The 26,234-nt window shown below is 40.7% G+C and overlaps 1 protein-coding gene across 11 annotated transcripts in view; it reads right to left on the reverse strand.

Moving 5' to 3' along the window:
- PSD3 (pleckstrin and Sec7 domain containing 3) overlaps positions 1-26,234 on the reverse strand; it is a 398,292-nt gene that overhangs the window by 69,540 nt on the left and 302,518 nt on the right. For all 11 annotated transcript variants that reach the window (XR_012064351.1, XR_012064354.1, XR_012064353.1 and 8 more), the window contains one exon: positions 3,320-3,390. Coding sequence is in view for 8 of the 11 variants with exons in the window: in XM_072950169.1 (XP_072806270.1) it covers positions 3,320-3,390 (71 nt within the window). In the remaining 3 variants the exon portion in view is untranslated. The remainder of the gene's footprint in view (positions 1-3,319; positions 3,391-26,234) is intronic.

Genomic DNA, 26,234 nt, shown 5'->3' on the forward strand with positions numbered 1-26,234 from the left:
CAGTATCTCTGATGAACAGAGATGTAAAAATCCTCCAGAAAATACCAGCAAACCAAAATCCAACATCATACAATAAAAGGAGCACACACCACGACCAAGTGGGATTTACCCCTGGGATGCAAGGATGCTTCAACATATGAAACTCAACTGTGTGATAAATCACATTAACACAATAACAAAGCTTACAAACCACATGATTGTCTCAATGGATGCAGAAAAAGCATTTAATAAAAATTCAACACCCTTTCACACAATAAAAACACTTAACAAACTAGGAATAAAAAGGAAACTACTTCACTATAATAAAGGCCATAGATAAAAAGTCCACAGCTAACACCATACTTCAGGGTGAAAAACTGAAGACTTTTCCTCTAAGAAAAGAAACAAGACAAGAATGCCCACTCTTGCCACTTCTATTCAACATAGTACTGAAGTCCTAGCCAAGCAATCAGAAAAGAAAAAGAAATAAAAGGCATCCAAATTGGAAAGGAAAAAGTAAAATTATCTTTGTTCACAGACGCCATGACCTTATATATAGAAAACTATAAAGATTCCACAAAAGAACTATTAGAACTAAGAAATAAGTTCAGCAAATTTGCAGGATATAAAATCATCATGCAAAAATTAGTTGCATTTCCACATACTAGCAATGAACAATCTGAAAAGGAAATTAAGAAAACAATCCCATTTACAACAGCATCAAAACAATAAATACTTTGGGAAAACAATAAAGGAAGTAAAAAATTTACACAGTGAAAAATAAAAAACACCACTGAAAGATATTAGACACAAATAAATGGGAAGACATCTCATGTTCATGAATTGAAAGACTTGTCCATATTATCCAAACCCATCCACAGATTCAACATAATCTCTATCAAAAATCCCAATGGTGGTTTTTGCAGAAATACAAAAATTCACCTTAAAATTCATATGGAACTACAAAGGATCCCAAATACCCAAAATAATCTTGAAAAAGAAAAATAAAGTTAAAGGCTTCACACTTCCTGATTTTAAAACATATTACAAAGCTATAGTAACCAAAAAATATGGTATTGGCATAAAGGTATACATATAGACCAATGTAACAGAATAGAGAGACCAAAAATAATTGTATCAAACTGATCTTCCACAGGGTATCAAAAGCACACAATGGAGAAAAGATAATCTCTTTAACAAATTGTACTAGGAAAACTGGGTACCCATATGAAAAAGAATGCAAGTTCATCCTTATCTTATACCATACACAAAACTCAACTCGCCATGGGTTAAAGACTTAAATCTAACACTTGAAACTATGAATCTCGTAGAAGGAAGCAGAGAGGAAAAAGTTTCTTGACATTGACATTGGCAATGATTTCTTGGATATGACTCCAAATCAACAGGCAACAAAAGCAAAAATAGAGAAATGGGATTACATAAAACTAAAATGTTTCTGCCCAGCAAAGGAAATAATCAAGAGAGTGGAAAGGCTAACTGCAGAATGGGAGAAAATATCTGAAAACCATATATATGATAAGGGGTTAATATTCAAAATATGTAAGGAATTCCTATAACTCAATAGCAAACAAAACCAAATAACCTGATTAAAAAATGGGCAAAGATTTTGACTAAACATTTATCCACAGACAACACAAATACAGTCAACAGAAATATAAAAAGATGCTCAACATCACTAATGATCAGGAAAACGTAAATCAAAACCACAATGAAGTATCATCTCATACCTGTCAGAATGGCCATTAAAATACTTTGCATACTTAACCCAGAAAATAAAAAGTGTTGACATGCATGTGGAAAAACTGGAACTCCTGTGCATTGTTGGTAGAAATTTAAAATGGCTCAGCCACTATGGAAAACAGTATGGAGGTTCTTCAAAAAGTTTAAAGTAGATCCACCATATGATCCAGCAATTCCACTTCTGGGTTATTCCTATCCATGGGAACTGAAATCAGGACATCAGAGAAATAGCTGCATTCCCATGTTCACTGCAGCATTATTCACAATAGCCAAGAGGTGGAAATAAATAAATGTCTGTTGGATAAATGAATGGATAAAGAAAATGAAGTAAACAATGGAATATTACTCAGTCATAAAGAAGAAGAAAATCCTGTCATATATCACAACATGGATGAACTCTGAGGACATCATGTTAAGTGAAATCAGCCAGTTACAGAAGGACAAATACTACTTGATGCCACTTACATGAAGAATCTAAGAGGGTCAAACCCAAAGAAACAAGTAGAATGATGGTTGCCAGGGGCTGGGGAAAGGGGAAAACGGGAGACTTGCTGTTCATTGGGTGTTATTTGTCATGCAAGATGGAAAATTTCTATAGGTCTACTGTACAACACTATGCTTACAAAATTAGTAACAATGTACTATGCTCTTAAAATTTTACTGAGGGTAGATCTCACGTTACATGTTTTTTTTTTTTTTTTATCACAATTAAAAAGAAAAAACATTTTGCTAACAGCCACCATGGAGGGCAGTGTTGTTACTGCCTGGCCTCATATCAGCCGTAATTCCAAATTTCCCCCTTCACAGTGGAAGCTAGAATCCCGTAAGGCTCTGGGAAGTGGTGTGTGTACCTCATTTCAGTTAACACACATTTTTCCCACCTCCACTCACACAGAGCTAGGGAGGTGGAAGGCTTCAGGCACTATTCTTCAAAGGTCAGAGCATATAAACTTGATCCCAAACTGATTTCCAGATTTGGGGCCTGGAAGAAAGAATCCTGACAGGACACAGTCTGGTCAAACTCCCACCCAGGTAACTGGAATACATCTGCACTGTTAAATGCCAGTGCCTCAGGACTTGAATGAAAACGTGTTTCCAGAGTTAGGGAGGATCTACATGAAGATAAATAGGTAAATGAAGATATATTCTTACATAACTAAATAAATGAGGGCTGTAACTAGTCTATAATGTAAATGCCCATCAAAACAAGTGCTACTGCAATCTGCATAGACCATATGAAGTCGAATTTATCAATTTATATTCAAATTTTCTAATTGAATGTAAGTAGAACACAGCTAACCCATTTCCTCTGATCACACAAACATATATAATACTTTATATTTATAAAATGTTTTATATATATATATATATATATATATACACACACACACACATATATATAATTTCCAAAATAATTTTTTTCACCAGAACCAAATCAAATCTAAAAACAGAATTTAGACATCACTTAAACAGCCTTTGGGGTATCTGGCCTCTCTGTACAAGGTGAATTTTTTCTGGACGACTTGTCTATCCCTGCACAAAGTTTTGTAGGCTTCACTTTTAACTGATTTATTTTTACCTTTTGCAAGTAAAGGACTGTTCCCTTTAGTACAGCATAGAAGGTTTTCCATCCTCGTTTTCCTCTTGGAGCTGGAAAGGAAAAAAAAAAATTTTTATTTGGTGGAAGTTCACATTTTAAAAAGAGGATGTAAGAGGCCAATATGGTGACTGTGCTTCAGTGTTCCTTGTTCATTAGCTACCAAATCTGGTAACAATGAGAACTAAAATTTTCGTGAGACTTACTATGTAACAAGCAGTATTCTAAAAATGTTTTCCATTATTGTCTCATATAATCCTCACAATAATCTTGTGAGGTAGGTACTACTACTCTGGTCTTTGTATAAAATTGAAGCCCAGAGAAGTACTCTGCTCATGGCCATATAAGTAGGAAGGGGAGAAGCAGTTACGTGAACCCCGGAAGCCTGGCTCTGTGGTCTGCACTCCAGTAGCAATGACTTAAAAACATACTGGAAATACACATTAATCCACGGGCTCACAGAGCCTTAACGGCTTCGTCAAAGTTTCCACAAGTCGTAAGAAAAAAGTCTCAGAATATAAAAGGACTCCTTTTGGCCTTTCTCCTACACATCCAGCAGCCAGATTGTAACTTTACATATTACTATCCCTATGGCAACCTGTGATACCTCTGCTGCAGATCTTGCCAAACTGTGACAGAACTGTTTTGTCTAACTGTCTCTTTCAGTAGACTGTGAATGACCTGAGAACAGGCACCCATCATCTCTAGAATTCACAGAACCTGGCTCAATGCAAGGCAGACATCAGGCACCTTGATAAAAATTCTCCAAGTGAATTTTCTTTCACAAGTCCTTACATTTCTTTTATTTATATTTTCCTGGAGCATAAAGTAGAATATTTCTATTGACCTATATAAACTTTTATAGATTGTCCTAAAGCAAAGGCACAGGTTAGCAAAACAGTTTACTATTTATTGTAATAAAGTTAAAATCTGTAACCAGAAAATGTTATTACTTAAGTGCCATTTTTCTAAACATGTCTACCAAATATGTAGGAAAGGCCATTTATTACTATTCTTTCATAACTATTTGGCTGCCTTTAGGCTGTCTTTAATGTGAATGCCTGATTAAATTAGTAAGTGCATTATTCTCAAGCAAGTCCTTTAAATTTCCTTTGACTGAAGACTGAAGAATCCTTAGGCTTGGAAACTAGGTGACTAGCCACCTACAGACACAGGTGCTCCTGCCAAGACCATACTGAGCTATTCACCCGGCAAAAAAAGGACTCAAAACATCCGCTCTGCAGGTTTCCAGGGGAAATGAAAAAATCATCCCATCTGTTTCCCCATGTCAGGTTGAAAAGTGTGCACTCAAAAATAAATGATCCAAAAAAAAGAATACCGTAATCTTCTTTATAAAGAAAAAAGCTTGGCTACTATAAAGAAAGCCATAGATCATTCTGTGTGTGTGCGCATGTGTGCGTACAAAATAAATGCTGACTGTATTGCTCAATAGATGCCAAGTTCTGATACAGTCCACGTGAGAACAGTGCACGCACAAGTGCCCTCGGGCTGCAGGAGCTGCTACAGAGCAGGGCCAGAGGCAGCCTGTGTGGTAGAGGCACCTAACTGAGAAGCAGCTGTTTCATCAGCCCTTTTCTCAGACCTTTCCTCTCACCCACCAACCCTAGCTCGGTAACTCCTGACTAGTCCCTGAGCCTCTCAGGACTTCAGCTGCTTCACTTTGCAATGTGGATAATTCGCATAACTTAAGGCGAAGCACTGGCTAATGCTAGAAAGGAACTTTGAGAAGTGCTTCTGTTTTCCATAGGAGGAACGCGGGTCCTGGATTTGAAAGGCTTTCCCCAAAGCCCTAAAACTAGTTCAGTGGCATCTTGAGATTCCTTCAAGTCAAAGATCTACAAATCTATTTTTCTGCCTTTCAAGTAGAAATCTACCTATGAATCTGTTACCAAAGCTACTGCCCCGGAATCATACCCCTGCCTCTCCCCTGAAGGGAAACCAATTACTCCTAAGTTTCAGGAGGAAGCTGCAAAGAGAAAAAACAAAACAAAACAAAACAAAGAAAACAAGAACTGGTTAGAACTAACTCAGCCCAAGATGGTGGAAGATCTGACTTCCAGTGGACCTTGAGTCTCATTACACGCTCTTCGTAATACCTCAGCATGCTAGATGACACATCCACCAGCACAGCTGACAGTTGCCACGACAACAACTAGACAAGACCATATAAGGACTGAAAAGGATAGTTGCATCAGTTCCGAACTCAAACCACACCTCTATTCATGAATATCCCTCCCTCTCTGTTCAATTCCCTCCCGTTTACCTTGACCCTCATATACATATATATGGTGTCTCCACCTGGACGGGGCTGGGAAGTTGATATGTGAACCAAGTTCCCACTTCTCCATTCTTTGGCCATTGAATAAAGCTGGTGCTGTTCCAGTCTCAGCACTGGCTTCATTACTGGCTGTGCAAATCCGAGCTGAAAAAGATCCTCCCTGGTTGAGATAAGGGGTCTCAGCCCAGGCGAGGACCCTGGCACAGGTCTGGTTGACCAATTTAGTAACAAATTCAGGTATAGGTTCACAAAAACTTTTAACAGCTCTTTATCGTTACCACCCTAGGTCTACAAGAACAGATCCCAAAGATCTCTCCAACTGAACTATGATTTAAAGTCATCCATGGGTGACTAAGGCTGAGTCAGTGAGCATTAACCCTGTATTCCATGCTCTACTTTTTCAGCTCCCACATTAGTTTAAAACTTAATCTTACTTTTGGTCATTTATACCTTAGCTATTTAACCCACACCATTTAACCTACACCAGAGTGCTAAAAAATACGGTACTATTATTACAGCCATTTTTCAGAGGGGACAGAGTGAGCGCAAATGAGTGGAATTTCAGGAAGAAAGGGACCCTTGTGCTGGGAATAGGCTGGGACGGCCTCCTCGAGGCAGCCTCAACTGCCCTGATTTTAAAGCCACACACAGACACACACACACGCAGTGCTGCTACGGCTTTTGTGCCCTTGGTGAGGCTCATCATGTGAAACACAAGGGCTTGAACCCCAGTGAACGAAGAGCAGTGCTCCTCATAATGACACCCGCAGAATGAGTTAAACCTGCTATCACAGCACACACATTATCAACTACAGAAGACTGGGGAAGAGTTGTAACTGTAGGTACATAATGAACGTGGCGGGGAGAATGAGTGAGATTACTGATTCGAAACCCAGTGTATCCCACTGAAAGGCTCTAATTAAATGGTCGTAGGGAGTTGGTAGGTAGGTGTCCTTTAACAAATACCTGGGTGCCTACTGTGAAAGGTGTTCGCTGAACTTGATCAAAAGATAATTCTGTGCAACAGACTGTGCTTTCATGGCCATTTTTAAACGTGCATAATCAGAGTCCAAAGACTGTGTTCCTTCTTAAAAATACTAGCACCTTGGCATATTTTAATTCTTATTATCTGCCTCCAACCTTACATGATAAGGGTGTCTATTACTTTAGTTTTGTTTACTACTGAAATAGACATTTCCTAAAAACTGCCACTGTCTGCTGAGATTTACCCTCACGTTTAGTATTACCTTCATTTGTTACTTCTGCACCTCGGGTCGTTCTTGGAGGCCATTTTCAACTGCTTCTTGAAATCTATACTTAGATGTTCCTTTAGCAAGGGTCTTTTGGTGGAAAATCTTTTTCTATTTTTTATGTAAAATGTCTTTATTTCATTAAAAATTCTAGGTTGACGATTCCTTTTCCTTATAGGACTTCATGTTACGTCCAGGTGTAGGTTTCTTTACATTTCTCCCGCTCTGGGCTTCCTGTGTTTCATTATATGATTGAACACTGACTCTCTGTTGTCTCCTCTACTGAAACCTCTGAGCCTCTAACTTCTCACTCCACTCCTCAGGGGTCCCTGCTGCTCCTTCACACTCTGCCTTCCTGTCCTCCGTGCTAAAGTTGTGTGTGGTCTTACCTCCAGCACTCCCTGGGCACCCAGAGCCCCAGGAGCCCTGAGGACTCAGCAGCCCAGGCCTAGCTCACCTCCTTAGATTTGTACTTATTTCCTTTTCTTAGTTATAGGCTCACAAATTCATTTAAAAAGTGTTAAAAATATTTTAATCACTTTTAGATGTTTTATAATGTACGAGTTTTGGAATCTGTAGGCCATCATATTGCCAAAAATAGACTCTCCAGTTATTTTTTCTTTTTTCAAAAAAATTATTCACAAATTTTATAATCTAGGATTCATCTGAAATAGGATATAGGAGATAGGAGCTGAGGACAGGATGAGAGAAACCAGAACAAGGAAAGAAGTAAGGAAGGCTATTACAATTGTCCCTGTGCGAGCAAAAGGCCAAAATATGGACAGAGGTGCACACTAAATTAAGATAGAGAAATGGAAGGGAAGAGGGAGGCAGCAGTGTTAACAGAGCACTGACACTGCCATGATCTGAGCACTGGGCGAGCATTACAACGTTCTGTTTGATCCGAACAACCCTTTCAGTTAGTATCACCGCTCTATTCCACACTGACGTCTCCCTTGTTAACTATGCTTGCAGTTCTGAGAGGTGGAGTCACTACCAAGGGGGCTGCCTATGTATGGATTTCAGAGTTACCATCCAGGGCAACTGAGAGGAGGAAACATGTTCTATGGGTACATTAAGGGGAAACTCTGCAGGTGACAATCCTTTGCCATGGTCAAGGGAGTCACTCTTATAATCTCCATTTTGCGAACGTGGAATCTGAGAGCCCACTGACCTGCAGTACTTGGCTCCCTGTTGCACTGGTCTGGTCATTTTTAGTCTGGCTTGTTAAGAAAGACTAGTTAAGTCAGATTCAGGGACAATGACTTGGCGAACTCTGAGACATAGGGATGATATTCAAATTATTTACGAGCTGATTCAGCATGGACTCTGACTTATCAGGAAAAACAGTGGCCAAGCGGGACGAAGGGACACCCATGACAGTCGGTGCAGCTCAACCAGCACTCACTCTCCCACTGTCAGTCCTGGCTGGGGGCTGGGCCCCATGCACGGTAGGTTAAAATAAGAAGCAAAAAAGTCAACAGGCTTCTGTGATCATTCCACATTTTACACACACACACACACACAGTACATATTTCTGCAAAAGAGAATTTGGCAGTTGTTCCAAACATGAGTGATAGGGGAACGATCATTAAATCTTCAATATTCTAAACCAGTTCTTATAATTTTCTGATCTCATCTTTATTATACATTTGAAGACATCTTCTTGGAAATATAAAGTACAATGAACAATATTTTGGCTTCAGTGATTACCACTCATCTTTAAAAAATACTTGCATTAGCGAGAGTGAAAGCACAGGCTGTCACTCTTCTTCCATAAAGAGGAAGGTATAAAATATTCCTGAGCTGTGAAATAGTAAAGAGTAATGATGGATATATGCCAGAAGATAAAGTTATTTATGTTTTCAATCCGCCAAAAGCTTAGACAGCTTTATGCAAAGGTTTTTATTTGCATGTTATACGCTCCAACTTTAATTTCTTCTGAACCGAGCTGGGAACAGATTGGGTTTAAGATCCTACTGTTCCAATTGCTTCTATTTCCGTCAAAATCTTGTCCTGTTTTTGACCACTCCTTACTCTGGGTCCCCTGATCATCTCCTTTTTCCTTTTCTTCAAGTTTCATATCAGAAAGACTTAAAAAGCACAGAAAGACATAGTACGGGCAGTGTCTATTTTCTCTTTAATCCACTAACCTTTCTCCCCTGTCTGTTGGCTTGAAAAACATTCTTCCACCGCCCCAGTAAAATGGCAAGAATATAATTTTCCCCCCAAAGGGTGCAGAAAATCTGTAAGCCATATCCACACTAATGAGAAAGAATTTTCGAGTTATGTCCTGAAGGCTAACCATGCAGTCCCTGCCAGGCGAGGAAACGGAAATGTGCGGATGTGAGGACCTGTGTAAAACACCTTCAATTTGCCTACGTTAGTGGAGAAAGACATTTAAAATGTAATGCGACACCAATGAGGGCATTCCAAAATAAGCCTGACACTCTGCTCAACTTGGAAACAGAGACGTGCTCAGCAAAAGCCCTTTACACTAGCACAGCTGGGACGTATCTGTATGAGGTTTGTAAAAGGCACAATGCATTCTAGAGGTTTACTTCCCAAGTGACAGTATCTGAAAACGGGGCAAAATTCTTAAAGTAGCTCTCTTACAAGATGAAGAGATGTCACCTCGGTAGGAAGCAAGCTCTTAAGGTCTACATCGCTGAGGCAGTTTCAGGTACACCCCAGGTTGGGGGGAGATGGCTTTCAGTGATTAGTGTACATGAATTTAGATAAATTCACGGATAACAGCCCTACAAATCATTACGTGAAGTTAAGGGTAATCCTTGTATATTTATCCCTAATGTCTTTTCACAAAATATCCTTAGGCACCACCATACGAAATACTATTAAATCTTAACCGAGTAACTCACCTTACAGATTACAGCTTAAAGCAATGGAACCCAAGCTGCGAATAACAGAAGTCACCCCTGGGAGGTAAGTCACACAATATTAATCAACTGATGGTGAGAATTACCCCCAGGTTTATAATAGAGTGATAGAAATAAAATAGTACTATGACTGTCATATTTCTAAATCATTTATCTTTGAAACATTTAAGGTAATTTATACATTTTAAAAAAATCAGTTAATCTTTATATTTCTCTTTACGACTGGGAGTTGCTACAAGCAGTCAACTCTATTTTATGAAAGGAAAAACTGGGGCAGCCTTAAAGGAACCAGAAGTACAACCTATAACTATTGTTTTTCCCTAGAAAGTATTTCTTTCTTTTTATAATAGAAATAGGCTTATATTATTAGTAGAGAACAGAAGTGAAACACAAGAGAAAAACGGAAGAATTCACTATCCAAGGTGTCGCCTGGCGGGCTGATGTTCACTCTGGATGTGGTTCTACCCCGTTAAGAAGTAATCAAGATTCTTACCCCAAATCGATCTTTCTAGAATGGCAGAAAGTACTCTGAACCGAGAGTCAGAAAACTTAAGATTTTATTCACACCTGATGTCTACCATTTCTCTGATTTTGGACAAGTTGCCTAACATCTCTGCTTATAAACCTATAAAATGATGCTACCCATACCATAATTACTTGACAACGTTGTTACCTAAGGATCACTGGGACACAGACCCTACCCCTAAGGAGTCCACATAACGAGCTCACATTAACAGTGAAACTTAGTACAATGTGCTAAGCTGTAATAACCAGATGAAGCTTGGCACGAACCTAAAAAATCACAAGGAGGGTTTCAAGTAGGTAAAGAGAGTAGGAAGTCATTAATTCTACTAATGAGCAGGATTTAGAAATCAGAGAAGATTTTAAATGAGGATTAGGTTTTCAGTAGGACTTTGAAGGAAAAAAAAGGAGGGTTTTCTTTTGACCATCACCTTCTACAGTATATTTGGACTAAGACACTGAATCAAAACATGAATGTCAGTTATGGAAATCTTGTAACACTGATCACCATTGTCCTTTATCAAGATGATTGGTGGACAAAAGCCAACACAGTATTTTGTACAGAGAGCACCTGGTTTGAAATTCTGGTTTTATCTGAGTGACCTTGGGCAAGTCACTCAGCCTCTCCATGCTTCACTTACTTTCTCCGTAAAACAATAATAAAATAGTACTTACCTCAAGGGTTATTCTAAAAATTAGATGAGTTAATATACATTAATCTTTTAAAAGTGTATTTTAAAAATTAAGTTAGGGATATTGTCTGCTAAAAGAAAATGCATCCAACTTCTAGACTAAACCACAAAGACTTACTTTCAAAATTCCACTCATGTATTCACAAATTTTTCTTTGTTAAAGTCAATACTTAGAGAATAAACCCTCCCAGACATTATTGATGAATTTTTAATAGAAAAGGGGTAAACTTTCACCCTTAATTTAATCGGAGGGAGGATGGAGAGCAGCACATTCATTAACATATATATTGTTTCTGCTTTGTCCCAGCCCCTCCCTGACACTGGAGACATCAAACATGAACGCAAATAAAAGTGAACAATGGGAAAAGGAACGAAGGCTGAGGGAGAAATTTTTACCCACGTAATAAGCCATACAAACGTACAAATCTAACTTAGAACAAACATCTTCCTCTGCTCGGCTAGGAGATGGTTTCACTGGTAAACATTACTAGGAGCACAGGAAGAATTTAAACTTAGACTTGAGCTAAAATTAGAGAAGAGGGCAGAACACAACAAGAGCACACCATCGTGAGCTAAAGGTTACAGGAAAAGTATGCAGCAAGAAAGACAAAAATGATTCAGAATACATAGTTTTTTTTCAGGAAAACAAATACTAGAGTCATATAAATGTTTTTAGTTTTGATAAATGAACTACAGCGCACATTTTATCCAGCTGCTCTTTCCCCAGATACCTTCATGACTTGCACCTTCACTTCAATTACATCTCTGCTCAAATGTCGCCGCATCCAGGGTCCCCTTTTTTCTTGTGATGAGGACTTTTAAGATCTACCTCTCTTAGCAACTTTCAAATATGTAATACAGTGTTATTAACTATAATCACCATGCTCATAATTCTTATAAACCGAAGGAAGATGCTGGAGGAGACTTGCTGTTTTTAATAACCATCTTAAAAAGCTGGACAATAGCAAAATATTACTAACGTTCAATAACTTTATTATATGTGAGAGGTATGAACACTGAACGCGAAGAAAATCAAACATACTAATGTTTTTCACAATTTCTTGAGCAATTTACGGAACTCATTACAAAACTTTAGAGAGTAAAGTCCTAAAATAAAAGGTAAGGTTAAATCATGACAGCCCATCTGAGAAGTGCAGGTGACTGCTGAATCAGACAAGTAGGCACATTAAATGACACCAAATCAGGTTTTTTCAACTTCACAGGTCCCTTATGACCAAGAAACGTCAGAGTCAGAGACTCCACTGAGCATGCATTTCTACAAATAGAATTCAAATAGGCTGCTGTAACTGTAAAAGAGCCCAGAGCCCACTGACACCTTTCAAATGCCCCTGGGGCAAAAGCTAGTGCAGGCCAAAAAAAATAACTCCTAGTGGCAAGGAAGGGCAGCCTGCAGACCCAGTCTGTTTTCAGGGAAGGCCTGCCCTTCCCCGAGTTTAGGAGCTTCAGGAGAGACCACCAGCTCCTTCTGAAACGTGGTTCCTGGCCCTTACTACCTGGCTGCTCACATTGATGCCAGAAGACAGCTCGTGGCCCTGAACTGCATCTGCAGTGACGCCACCACGCGTTTGACTCCTAGCTTGTTCAGGTCAGGCCAACCTCTGCCATTTGTTTAGACGTCCAGGGCTCTGAAGAGCTGCCCCCTCCCACCTTTCTGCACAAGGGCAACCAGGACTGCATTCCCAAGAGCACTGCAACAAGCGGTCGTTGCACCAATTTCAGCACTGCTACAACAGCGTGAAACACCCATCCCCCCCTCAGGCAGCCCCCACCCCCAACTTATTTATGGTAGGAACAGTACCACAGCAGCCAGGAAGCAAACTTCCAAAGGGGAAGGGTAATACCCACCATCTTATCCTAATTCATCTTAGAAGAGAGACAACAGGCCCCAAATGGAGTCACTCGTGCTAAGCCCGCCTCACCAGAGCAAGGCTGAATACCGAACCTATCGCAGTACAGCCTCCCTGAGAAATGCAGCCTGAAGCGGCGAGCCTGGAGGTTTCTGGACAGCGCCAGAGGGGAGATCTGCCACACAGGCCTCTCCACGCCCCAGGGGAAGGTGAGGCACCTCCCTCTCCTTTCCCTTCCCCTCCTGTCTGTAAAAGCCTTCCACTTTCTGCAGCCCCTCCCAGCTCCTCTCTGCTTGTGGGGACACTGCCCATCTCACCAACTGTTTAATAAAGCCAATTGTGCCTTTCAAATTTAGGGTTGGATTTTTTGTTATCCAACAGTCATTATTTTTTTATTGGTAATCATGCTATGATGTTTTTGTTTTTCCACTTGGCATTATTTTGCAAACATTTTTCTGTATTTTTAGACCACATTATGCTTCATTAGGACTTTAAGTATTTCATTGTATAAACGTTATGCTTGAATAAAAAATGTTTAACATTAAATATTGATTTTCCCCGATAACATAAGTTGTATTGTCCAAACTCAATGGCAAAAATCAATAAAAAATAAGGAAAAATAACAGAAAAAAAAACCCACACATAGAAAAAATTTGAACTCACCAGTCTAACCACTAGAGATAGTATTTTGGTATGTAACCTCCTAGTCTTTTTACCATGCACACATCTGTCCCACAATTGGGATATTATATATGTTTCTTTTAAACATTTCTACTTATATGTCATTTAAAAAATGACTGCTTTACCATATTTTACTCAATAAATCTTTTGTTGGCCATTAAGCTGTTTCTGAGATGGTGATGGTGAGTGATGCTAACATTCTGGTACCTAAAATAACAACCTTTAGGTCTCTCAATAACAATTTGGTCCTTTCTAGGTGCCAGACACTGTACTAAGCACCTTAGCAGGTGCCCATTCTCACCTTAAGGCTTTAGCATTACCTGCCTGCCTCACTGGAACACTCTTACACGTGCTCGCCGCGTCCAAACATTTTATGGACTCCCTTTTGTAATTCAGCCCTCAGCCGAATGATACCCACTCAGGGATATCACCCGCCTCTCCTTATTCCCCATGAAGACTGGACCACACACAGCTGGTGTTTGAAAGAACTTTTTAAAAAGAATCAATGACCTATCTAGTTTCAAAGCTCAGATTCTTAATTCTGTACTATCCAGTGATAAATTTTTTGTACAGAAATTTTTCTTTTTTTTTAAGAAAAATATGGAAAATTTTATTTGAGCCAAATGTGAGAATTATAACCCAGCTTCGAGCATCTCAGAAGCTCTGGGACCTGTTCTGCCCGTTAGGCATCAAGGCACAGATGTATCTTGTTCATAAATTTCTATCAAATTTATATCTTGTTCATAAATTACTTCCTTTAGGAAACCAACATTGTATTTCTAATTTCAAATTTTCATCAGATTGCTAGAGAATCTGATACACTACAATAAATAATAGACATGAAGATTATTTTCTTCTTTCTCCTAAATGTTAACTACACTGCAAATATAAACAGAATGAGTCAATAGTACAAATGGAATAATTTCTAAAAATCAGATGCAGTGAAAACTGCATTCCTCTTTTAGGAAGGAATATGCAGATTCTGAACAGATTTTTTGGTACTAAAAGATTAGTTTCTATTCCACAGCCCTTGTCAAAAGCACTGCTTCTGAGGAGAACGGTGGGTGGCCTCTTTTAACCAACTGTCCTCTACCGCAGGAAAGGCTGGATTTCAAATTAAAGACATGAGCCATCAAAATGGAACTTAAGCACTTAAACTCATTCTTTTAGTCTAAATGTAGAACTGTGAACACAGTCAAAATGCCACCAGAACTAGACTACCACCAAGCTCCTCCCCGAGGACTTCAGTGGTGGCCCCTCAGCCTCATGGCCATGCACTCCATGACACACCCTGTTGCCCCAGAAGGCAAAGTGGCGAGGAGGTGGGGCCTTAGCCCAGTTTTAAAATAACTGCTTTGCTTTGCCTTAGACTCAAAGGGTCCTTCTCTAACAGGAGACACTGTCTTCTGGGGAAAAAACATTCCACTTTTATTATCTCTTAATTATAGTGTCGCTGTTCCCAATGTTATACAATAACAAAGAATTCTGCCTGCATTACCATTATAAACTCTATTTTCAGTATGTGTGACTCAGAATACCATCTCCTCTCTCGAATTTGACATGCGGGACTAAATTTTCAAATCTTTCACTGCCAGGCAATTGTGTAAACCCTCTAGAGGGAGTGAACCCCCCCTAACCTTCTCAAGACTTACCTTACATCCAAAGTATTTAAAATGAGATTGAAAATATGAAGCAGACATGGTCCTCACACTGTTAAAAAGCAATTAACATTTCAATATTTCAAATTAGAAACAAACCTCAGGTGGGTAAAATCACTGAAGAATCTGTACTTGCAAATGTGATTAAAATATGTCAAAATGATTACAGTGATAACTCCACACAATTGCCTTCTTTGATTCGCTTCTTTCCAACTCCTCCAATCCCATTTTCCTAAATAAACCACTTTTTAACATTTGAGCTGTTTCTCAGGGTAGCTAATTTGCATCATATCCCTAAATGATGTGCTGTAATAATAGACTGTGAAATCCTCTATTGATTTGTTACTGCAAGAGATGAGGGTCTAGCAAATTGTAACTACTTCATTCTAACATCTGTATGGCTTTTTACCTGCATCTCCAGTGTTTGTCTCAGGAGCTTTAAGAGCATGCTGACAGCATTATTTTCTGTTTCCTGGGGAGTAGGCAGCCCCTTTCAACTTCCTCTAAGGGCTTGGGCTTTCCCTGGGCTCTCCGCTCTACTTTTACCCCCCAAATTCTGTCATCTGTACTCTCTTACAGGGTCAAAGTGGACAACATTTACATTCTACTGTGTAACCATAATGAAATCTTTTATATTTCTTAATGTAACAAACAAAATTCTATTATTATGGTGCAAGTTTTAAAATATTACACTGGTGATTGCTAATTTTTGGTTTGGGGTTTTATAATAATTATTTTTCTTACAGAGACTTCAAGAAAAATAGCCCCAACTGCTTCTAAATTTCCCATGCAATCAGGTGTTCTCTCATATTTTAAAAATTTTATGATAAAGTCTTAAGACATCGGAAGGTTATCAAGAGCAACAGTGAACACACATGCACCATCACCTAATTTAAAAAATTATCAGTAGAGTTGAGTTGCTGGGTACTCCTCACGGACTGCGCGTTCTCCCTGCCGGAGGTGACCACTATTCTGTATTTCATGACTTCTATATGTGAATGTTTTCCTATTAAAAACAGTGCCTTACTGCCTGCTTTAGGGTGTTACTGTATGTGCACATTCTTCTGCAAGTTGTTTTTTTTTCATTCAACATTACTTTTCGTGGGAGTCACTCATGCTGAAAATTGTAACTTTAGTCACTTGTTTTGTCACTGTTAACAGTTTTCTATTATATGAATGGGAAACCCATTGGCTAAGGGCCATTTCGGTGGTTTTATTTTGAGCTATTACAATGTTCTCCCTCTTGTAAGATGGTAGATATGCACCTGGGATTGAACGAACTGAGACACAGGTGTAAGCATTTCCAACTTTACTGACTATTGCCAACTGTGGTGACACCACTGATGCTCAGGTTTACCGCGTGGAAGAGCGCTCGTTGCTCTAAAATCCTTGTCAACATTCACTCTTTCAAATTCTGGCCCATGTGACATGTGAAATGACACCTCATTGTGTGTTTACTCTGAACGTCCCTGATTACTGGTGAGGCTGAGTGCGTCTTCATATATGTATTGATCACCACAATTTCTTTTCCAGTGAATCATCTGTTCTCATTGTCCGTTTTTTCTATTGGGTTGTCTATTTTTGGAGGGATGTTAATCCTTTATTAGTAATATACTACAAAGTATCTTCTCCCAATCTGTAGATTGTCTTTTAATTTTTTAAAAGAGAATTTTAATCAAGTAAGTCTTTAACTATTAATGTAATCATATATGAATATACCCTTTTATCATTTTTTCCCCTAAATGTTAGGAAATCCTTCTCTAACCAAAGATCATTAAGGTGTGGTTTCACATTTTCACCTAAAATTTTAGATTTTGTCTCTCAAATTTTTACCTTTAATCTACGTGAAACTGATTTTTTAGTGGGGCTGATGTGGGAAACACACAAACACACATCATAGCCCCACAAACCACATACCCCCCTCTATATGCTGTCCACCCAGACCCACATATAACACACATCCACTCATCCCCTCCACACACACCACCCACCCACCTACCACATACACACCACACCCCCACGTACCACACCCCCCACCCCAGCACCATTTACTGAACATTTCTGTGGTCCTTGATCATCTGAATTACTTCCTATACTATATAATCAAGTTACCATAAACAGTGGGCACTGCTGCTTCTGGGTTCTTTTCTATTCCACTGTCCTTTGGATGTCCTGTTACCTGGGAGGACGTCAGCGTGGTCCCAACTGTTCTTCTCCCACTCAGTTCAGAATGTTCTATGTGGTATCTTAGCTAACAGTATTCTGTATTTCATCTGTGCTGTGCATTCTAGATTATAATCACTCTCTGTATGGTGCACCTAGAAGTAAGCTCCTAAGTGGAGAGAGGCTATGTTTAACACGTGTGTGGTCTCAGGTACCTGAGGAATGTTTAATTCTTGCAAGAAAAAAATTGATTTCTTGTCCTTCGGCTTACATAGGCTGTGGTAGTACAAACTAGACAAGCAGTTCACTTCTTGCCATGATGACACCACCTAAAGTACAGATACAGCTCTTCACCTGGTCTTGTCCGTCTGTCTGGCCCCATCTCATACTATTCAGTCTCAATTGGAGGTGTGAGTGGGGGAGGTGGGGCGCAACCTCAAAAGACTCTGGGACCAGGAAAGCAGCAATTATGCGTGAGGAGGCCTGGCATGACACCACACGGCGTTGCGGAAACTGGTCAACCAGAAAACGCGTAAGTTTGTGCAACTCATTTTACCAAAAAAAATGCTGCATTGGCCAAGTAAAAGAAATGTTCAGACCCCACTGGCCCTAGCTCGAGACCGCTAGTCATCTAAACTCACACTACACTGTGGCAGGCTGCCCCGGTCACACAAAAGACATAGAACTTAAATGTTTCCTAAACGCATTTTCTCAGGGATGCTGCTTTTAATAATGTGCTACAGTTGGTTTGGTATAATCAGATTTGAGTCCCACCAGATGTCCTGATACTCTACATTACAGCTGTGGCTAATACATTTAAGGTGCATTTCCTCCTCAGGAAAAAGGGATAGTGATAATAATAATAACACCAACTTCATAGGGTGAAGATTAGATGAATTAACTCACGAAATGCTCAGGATAAAGCCGTCATATTGAGTAATCACTTAATTATCACTGTTACTTATCATCATTTAGACATTCATATTTTGAGTACCTTGTTTCCAGTCACTTTCTTGATTTTCATTAATATCTTGCCTCAGGTTAATAAGACAAAGAGCTTATAATGGATTTTTTTCTTCGTTCTACCAATATCCAAAAGATACATTTTGTTTTCCAAATTTGACTGTTCAAAGCTTTCTCTTAATGTCAGATTTAATGGGTCTGGTAAACACATACTTCCGTGTGAGAGAGAACATTTACTTTTAATCATGATTTGTCTCCTGGAGGCAAAATTTCTGAGGTGAGCGTATCTTTAGAAGGCTAAATAAATAAATCAGTAAGAGCAAAGAAACTTTCCAAGTTTTAAAAAATGTCTATCTGAGGGATTATGGACACAATCTGACAAATTTAGTCCTGAGAGTGAACTAAAAAAATGAAAGATACAAATCTTGAGTTGGACCAGCTCCTTTAGAGACAAGTTAATCAGAATTTTAATCTTTCCACAGAGCTCTGACCCATCTTCACTTATGAAAAATTTTCAGTACATCTATCATCAGAGCAGCTGCCCACGTTTACACACACGTAAAGAATGCAACACAGCCCTAGCTATACTGAACATGATGAATTCAAACAAATGTCTACAGACTTAGCAGAAAAATATGTCCCAAAGGCATCATTAAACAGGTTTCTCAAAAATTATGTGGACTGTCTATCCCAGAAAAGCTCTACTACTGTTTTTACTTTTTTAATGTACTAGAAATGAATAGTGATATATTTCAAAGCACATTAGACATGAGTAATATAAAACATATTTCAAATTTGCTTACGGTGACCACCTCTCAAAACAAAAGGGCACGTTCAGAAGCAGGACAGACACTGTGTTCCTCAGAAGCAGCAGTCCTGAAACACTGATATAAACCAGTTCAACCAGATATGACTGGAGTCCAGCAAACGGGGTGGGGGAGCATGGAAAGATCAGCTGAGAAGAAGACAAATCTCGTTCTGAGGCTCCAAATACTTCTCTAAAGAGTTTGATGGTACTCAGATCCCTAGAATTCCTTATCACTTTCATAGCTCAGTAAATATTAGGTCTTGAGGTCTGAGGCAACTAGAAAGAAATTTCTTAACAAGGATCAGCAATCAGTTTATTCCCAGTTATGCCCATTAAAGATTGCCTGGTACAGAAACTGACCTCCTATGACCTCCATGACAACAAAAAGAACAACACAATATATATAAAACAAAGGTTTTCAGACATTGTACAGCAGGTAGCTATGGACTGCGCCCCTACAGAGAAAGGAACAAAGCCCAGATTAGTTCCTGGGGGAGTGTCTAAGACCTAGCCGTGAAAGGGGACCCAAACAGAGCCTGGAAGCCATGCTGGGTCAAGCAGCTAAAGAGGGAGTTTGGTGAGGCTGAAGTGGCTAGAATTTGTGGAGCAAATTTGTGGAGTAAAAGAGAGAGAAAAGCTGCAGAGAGAGACAGCTCTGCAGATCTGCAGAGGAATCCACAGGCCCTGGCTGGAGCACTGATCTGAGCACACGTGAAAGGCATGACCCCATGCACAGGAAGAAAGTGGGGGGATGAGTAGTTTTAAGAGCTCACACAGGGCTAGAAATAGTTTGCGTTCACATCAGAGTGGAAGGACTTTGTAACAATAGGGTGTTGAATAGAGTCTAAAAAAGAAGAGTAACACTTTAGTAATGGAGCTAAATAAATGCCAGGATAAAGGCTGCCCTGGATCCACCACAGCAAAGGGTAAAGGCAAGTCTCTGAAGGGTTCAGTTCATCTGCAAGCTACTTACCTGCACAACAGAATAAAACCCAACATTCTTTGAAGGAATAAAACTGAATCCACTCCGAAAAAAGTCACAACGTCTGGCATGCAAATAAAAATCAGTAGGAATGCAAAGAATGTAAGAGTCCCAGAAAAGACAGGGAGAAACGGATTGAAGAGAAGGGCCTTAAAACAGCTATTATAAATACGAGAAATATGCTCAAGGATATTAAGAAAGATAAAAACTTGACAAAGGAGAGAAATGGACGATGTAAAGGTTTTACACTAGTTTCAAAGATAAAAAGTACAGCACATGGAATAAAAAATACTGTAGTAAACTTGAATATACAGCAATAAACATTGTTAAAAATAAAGTACTGAAAAAATAAAAAAAGAGTTTGAAAAAATTGAGCAGAGCCTCAATGAACATTCTGTATGTCTAACATACAGGAATCTAGAGTCCCAGAAACAGGAGTGGGTGCTGTAAAAATAATGGCTGAAAAATCTACAGAATTGGTGAGAAATATAAACTGATAATATTCAAGAACTTCAAAAATAGCACAAGGAACTATATTCAATATCTTGTAATAACCTTTAATGAAAAAGAATATGAAAATGAATATATGTATGTACACGCATGACTGGGACATTGTGCTGCACACCAGAAGCTGACACAGTGTAACTGACTATGCTTCAATTAAACATACACATACACAGACAAGGAAAACATGAAAACCACAGTAAGGAACCTCATTATAAAACTGCTGAAAATCAAAGGTAAAGAGAAAACTTTTCAGAGGGGAGAAGACCACACTAGGTACAGAGGAACAAAAGTGACACAGACTCTTCATCTGAAACCACACAGGGCAGAGAACAATGGAACAATATTCTTAATTACTGAAGGAAAAAGAAAACACTGCCAAGGAATTGTATTCCAGTGAAAATAAATTTCTAAAATTAAGGCACAATACAAACTTTTTAAATAAAACCAATAAAACATGAGGACGTTTCTCGCCAGTAGTTATACTATATGAGACATCTTGAAAGAAACTGTTAGAGCAGGGAAAAAAATGATACTAAAGAGAAATTTGAAACTGCAAAAAGAAACCCAGTATACCAGGAATAGTCAATATGTGAATAAAAGTAAAAAAATACAGTTTCTCAACCTTTACGAATTGCATAAAGAATAAAAAATTTAAAAATAATACATTTCTATTTAAAGAAAAAATAATAACAATGCACTATGAATTTTATAATATTTACATAATTAAAATGTATGACAATAGCACAATGCTGGTAAAGAGAAAGAAGTAAACTGTTATAAAGATTTCAAACTACACATGAAGTGGTAAAATTTGAAGGTAGACTGTGACAAATTAAACATTATACTGTAAATCCTACAGCAGTCACTAAAATTATGAAGCAAAGAGGCAGAGCTAATACACCAACCATGAAGACAGAAACACACACACACACACGCACACACACAATCCCAAACAAGGCAGGAAAAGAGGAAAAAATAAAAGATGGAATAAGTCGAAATCAAATAGCAAGATGGCCGACTTAAACTCAACCATGTCATGATTACTGTAAGTGCAAATGGTATAAACACTTCAATTAAGACAGATGAACTGAATAAAAAGAAAGACCCACCAGTATGCTGTAATAAACAATTTTCAAGACAAGATCATAGATCAAGATTAAAAAGCTAGAAAGGATTTCTGTATATTATGCAAAAAATGAAAAGAAAGCTTGAATCACTGTATTAATATTAGGCAAAGTAGATTTCAAAATAAGGAATGTGACCAGGGATAAGAAAGTCATTTCTTGACAGAGCGATTATTTTATCAAGAGGTCATATAACATATGCACAGCTGGCAGGAATGCAAAGTGGTGTGGATGCTTTGAAACACAGTTTGGAAGTTTCTGATAAACATAGACTTAGCACCCATCCCAGCATCTCGCTCCGTCACTCCTAGGTACCTTCTGAGAAGAGATGAAAACATATGAATGTGCAAATGAAGGAGGAATAATCAAACAGCCGCACTTAGGCTGACACTCTTGGCTTTATGCTTGCTGCTTGCTCTTAGAACAGTCAGCAAACCTGACCCACCGGTTACTATTCACAGCCCCAAGCCCACTGTTAAAACTAAAGCTACTGATTTTACTGTTTCTACTTTATCCTGGTGATCAGACTTATAATCATGCTTGGCTTCTGAGCTGTTCTCCAGGAAGGTCGTGGGACTGTAACCCTACAAAGTAGCCCAAATTACCAAGAAGGGCACTTACGAGATAAAGAGATGGAAAGAGTGGCAACCACAAGCCTCTATACACTTGGTCGCCTGGCGACACCATGACGCCACTCTGAGTCTCACGAAAAGAGAGTAATTCTGTTGACTAAAATCATGCGTTATTGTTTAAGCAAAGTCTATATAATCACTAAGCCCCAACCCCAAGGCAGGTTCACAGTTCTGAAGACACTAGCCTGCTGTGAGTCCCCTTTGCCTGGCAAAGCAATAAAGCTGCCTCTTTTCTTCTTGAAGAGGCAAAACCCACAAAGGGACCAGTAAGACCTCCCAGGCAGGGCCACTGCCTTCCCGCTTTTGTGCTTCTGTAAAACAGCTTGCTTCTAGGAAAATGAAACTTACCCCTAAAATTCCACTGGTTCCCAGAAGCTCACTCCTGATTGGTCCATTTCTAACACCTCATTTGCATATGGCACAAACTTGATCGAGACCTAAAACCCTATAAAAGTCTGTGTAAACCTACAGATGGGGACCAGAGCTTGGAGTGTTAACTCCTCTGGGTCCACCGGCATAATAAACCTGAGTTCTCCAACCCTCCGAGTGTCACCTGGCCTCTCAACATGATTCAGATTTCTACAACATTCTAAGCCCTAAGACCTTGTCTCTGAGTTATTCGACTCCTCAGGGATGGGGGCCGATCTTTCAGCAACACAAAGACTTGCGTGACAATATCCAATGCAGGTTTATTTATAATAGCCCCAAAATGAAAACAACCCAAATGCCCAGCTGGTGAATGTACAAACTGTGGGATATCCAAACAATGGAATGAATAAACTACTCACCAATAAAAAGAGACAAACTACAAATTCACACAGCACAGAATACAGATGAATCTGCAAAGAACACGACTAAGTGGAAGAAGCCGGGCACAGACAACGTGCATGGATTCCATTTATTGAAATGAAAGAAACGGAAAGCACCTGCCCAAGGCTGGGAGTACAGGTGGAAGGAATTAACTGCTAAAAGTGCAATGGGACTTTTTCAGATAATGGAAACGCTATAAATCTTGCCTGTGATGGTAATTACACGACTGCATACATTTTTCAGAACTCAAACTATGCACTTTATATTGGCAACTTTGAGTGTATGTAAATTATCATTAGAAAGTATGCTGTTTCCTGTACTGAAAAGGTGAATTATTTGCCCATACTATCATGAATTAAAAAAGATTGTAATGGTAATATCCAGGAAGAGCCTGAGGAATTAAAGGCTGAAACTTCAAGACTCCTCCCCAGACCCCGCTCTTAAAGGCAGAAGAGAAGAAGGCCTCATTGATAAAGCAATTAATTGACAGCAATGAGGCCTGAAGACTGTGCCCAATTAGCCCCATCTTACTTGACCCCAATGATTTTTCCACCTGTTTTGGGGTTCTGAGGCAGAAGCAGAATCAGAGACAGAAGCAGAGGCAGGTAACAGGCAGAACTTCTTAGGTTGCTAGAAAGAAAAAAAACCTGGTGACACTTAAAACTGCCCTAATAAACCAAAAGTTCTCAAAGGCGGTAACTATGGCTTTTAAAGGAGCTTTACTGGCAGGAAATCTTGAGCCTGGGACAAGGGGGTTGGGGTGGCTTTGTGCCTGTACCCTGACCCAGGGGGCTGCTAAGGGATCAGAGCTTCCAGCAGGGAACTCCCTACAGTAACCTTCGGAGGTGGCCCAGGAAACATGCACAAAGAAAATGTCATCAACAGGCTGGACCTGGGGATGTTTCGAAATAAGTTAGTTGCCCAGGCAGGTGAATCACTGAGCAGCAAATCTGAGCCCTGGAGATGGGAGCGCAGCTGGACCCACGGGGCAGAGAGGAGGCGCTCTGCGGCTATGGATGGAAAACTGACCACGTTTGGCAAAAGCATCGTCTGAACTCAACTCAGGAGCAAGGGTGCTGTGCGTGCTGGGAACAGAGCTGGACACTGACTTCGCTGTCTACCAAGGAGAGCGCCCTCTCTCTCGGAACTGTATCCTACCCCTTCTTGAGGGAACTTTCGTCTTGCCAGTGCAAGCAAGTGGGTGCTGTTAGTCGTGGGATTCTATCCCCTCAGTTATACCAGTCAGAGTCCTGCCCCAGAATCTACGCTGTTGGAAGTGAGAGAAGAAGGAACTCTTTTTGATGACAACACTGAACACGTGCTTTCTAGTGCTGCTAATAATCACGTATCTGGCCACGTGCATCCCCTTTTCAAAGAATAAAGCGGAGGGGCGTCCCCAAGATGATGGAGTAGGGAGCTCCTGAGCTCACCTCCTCCCACCGGCACACAAAATTACAACCATTTATGAAAAAGACTGGGACCTACCAGGAAAGATCTTCTACAACTGAAGATATGAGGAATGAACCCCAATGAGATGAGTTTGAGGGGCAGAGCCCCTGCAGGGCCAAGAAGGAGACCCCGGGTGGGCGACCCACAAACAGCAGAGTCACTACAATGACAGAGGTTCTCCGCAAGGAATGAGGGGCCCGAGCCCCGCATCGGGCTCCCAGCCACCAGGAACAGGAGCCCCAGAGCACCTGGTCTTGAAGGCCAGTGGGGTTGCATACAGGAGACCCAGAGGGCTAGGGGAAAGAGACTCCTCCCCTTAAAAGGCACACAAAATCTCACACGCTCCGGGACCCAGGACAGCAGTCATTTGAAAGGAGCCTGGGTCAGACCCACCTGCTGACGGCAGGGAGCCTCCAGGAGCAGGAGGCCCGTGCAGTTTACCTTGGGGACACAGACATGGGGCAGCCATTTTTGGAAGCCCCTTCTTCCGCACGGACACTCTGCGGGTAAGCGCCATTTCAGAACCGTCCCTCTAACTCCTTAGCCTTGGATCCAGCCCTGCCTCCGCCCACCAGCCTGAAGGTACCAGTACTGGGACGCCGCAGGCCAAGCAGCAAACTGGTGGGGGACACAGTCCCACCACCAGCAGACAGGCTGTCTTAAGACATCCCTGAGCCCACAGCCACCCCGGACACGGCCTCGTCCACCACAGGACCCAGCACCCAGCCCCACACACCAGTGCCCAGGCACCAGACCCGGGAACCCCAGGGCCCTGCAGCCAGAGACCCCACACCAGTGAGCAGGCACCAGCCCCAGGATCTTGTCCCACCCATCAGTGAGCCTACTCTAGCTTTGGGACCACCCTCACCTTTCAGTGAGCAGACACATATCCAAGAAAAACCACAGCCCCAGAACCTGTGGATCCCGTCTACCCACCTGCAGGCCAGCACATGCCCTGGGACCAGCTGGGCCCCAGCCCCTGCCCGCCAGCAGGCCAACACCAGCTCGGAGACACGCTGGGCCCCTCAGCCAGCTGCCCCAGGAGCCAGCCCCATTAACCAGTGGTTCAACACCAGCTCTGGGACCCCTGGGTCCTGCAGCTAGACTCCAGGACCTGATTCTGCCCACCAGTGGGCCAATGCAGCCCACCAGGAGTGAGGCAGTCAGCCATCCTGTCACTCAGGCCCACCACCCAGTGACCAGCAACCTCTGCATGAGGAGGGCCAGCCACGTCTCTGTGACTGCCCACAACAGTCAGCCTGCCATGACAGGACCTACACAGCCCGCGTGGGGGCACCCCTAGAGTGTACAGCTCTGGTGACAAGGGGGAGTTTGCTGCCAGGACACACAGGATGTCTCCTACAGAAGGCCATTCCTCCAAGGTCAGGAAATGTGAGTAGACTAAATGATACAAAGGAAGAAGTCAGTGAGCTGGAATACAGAGCAGTGGAAATCACCGAAGCAGAACAGAGAGAGGAAAAAAGAATAAAAAGAAGTGAGGACCCTTTAAGAGACCTCTGAGACAACAGCAAGTGTACTAACATTCACATTGAAGGGGTCCTGGAAACAGAAGGGAGAGAGAAAGGGGAAGA

This window comes from Vicugna pacos, chromosome 26 (genome assembly GCF_048564905.1).
Source record: "Vicugna pacos chromosome 26, VicPac4, whole genome shotgun sequence".
Lineage (NCBI taxonomy): Eukaryota > Metazoa > Chordata > Mammalia > Artiodactyla > Camelidae > Vicugna > Vicugna pacos.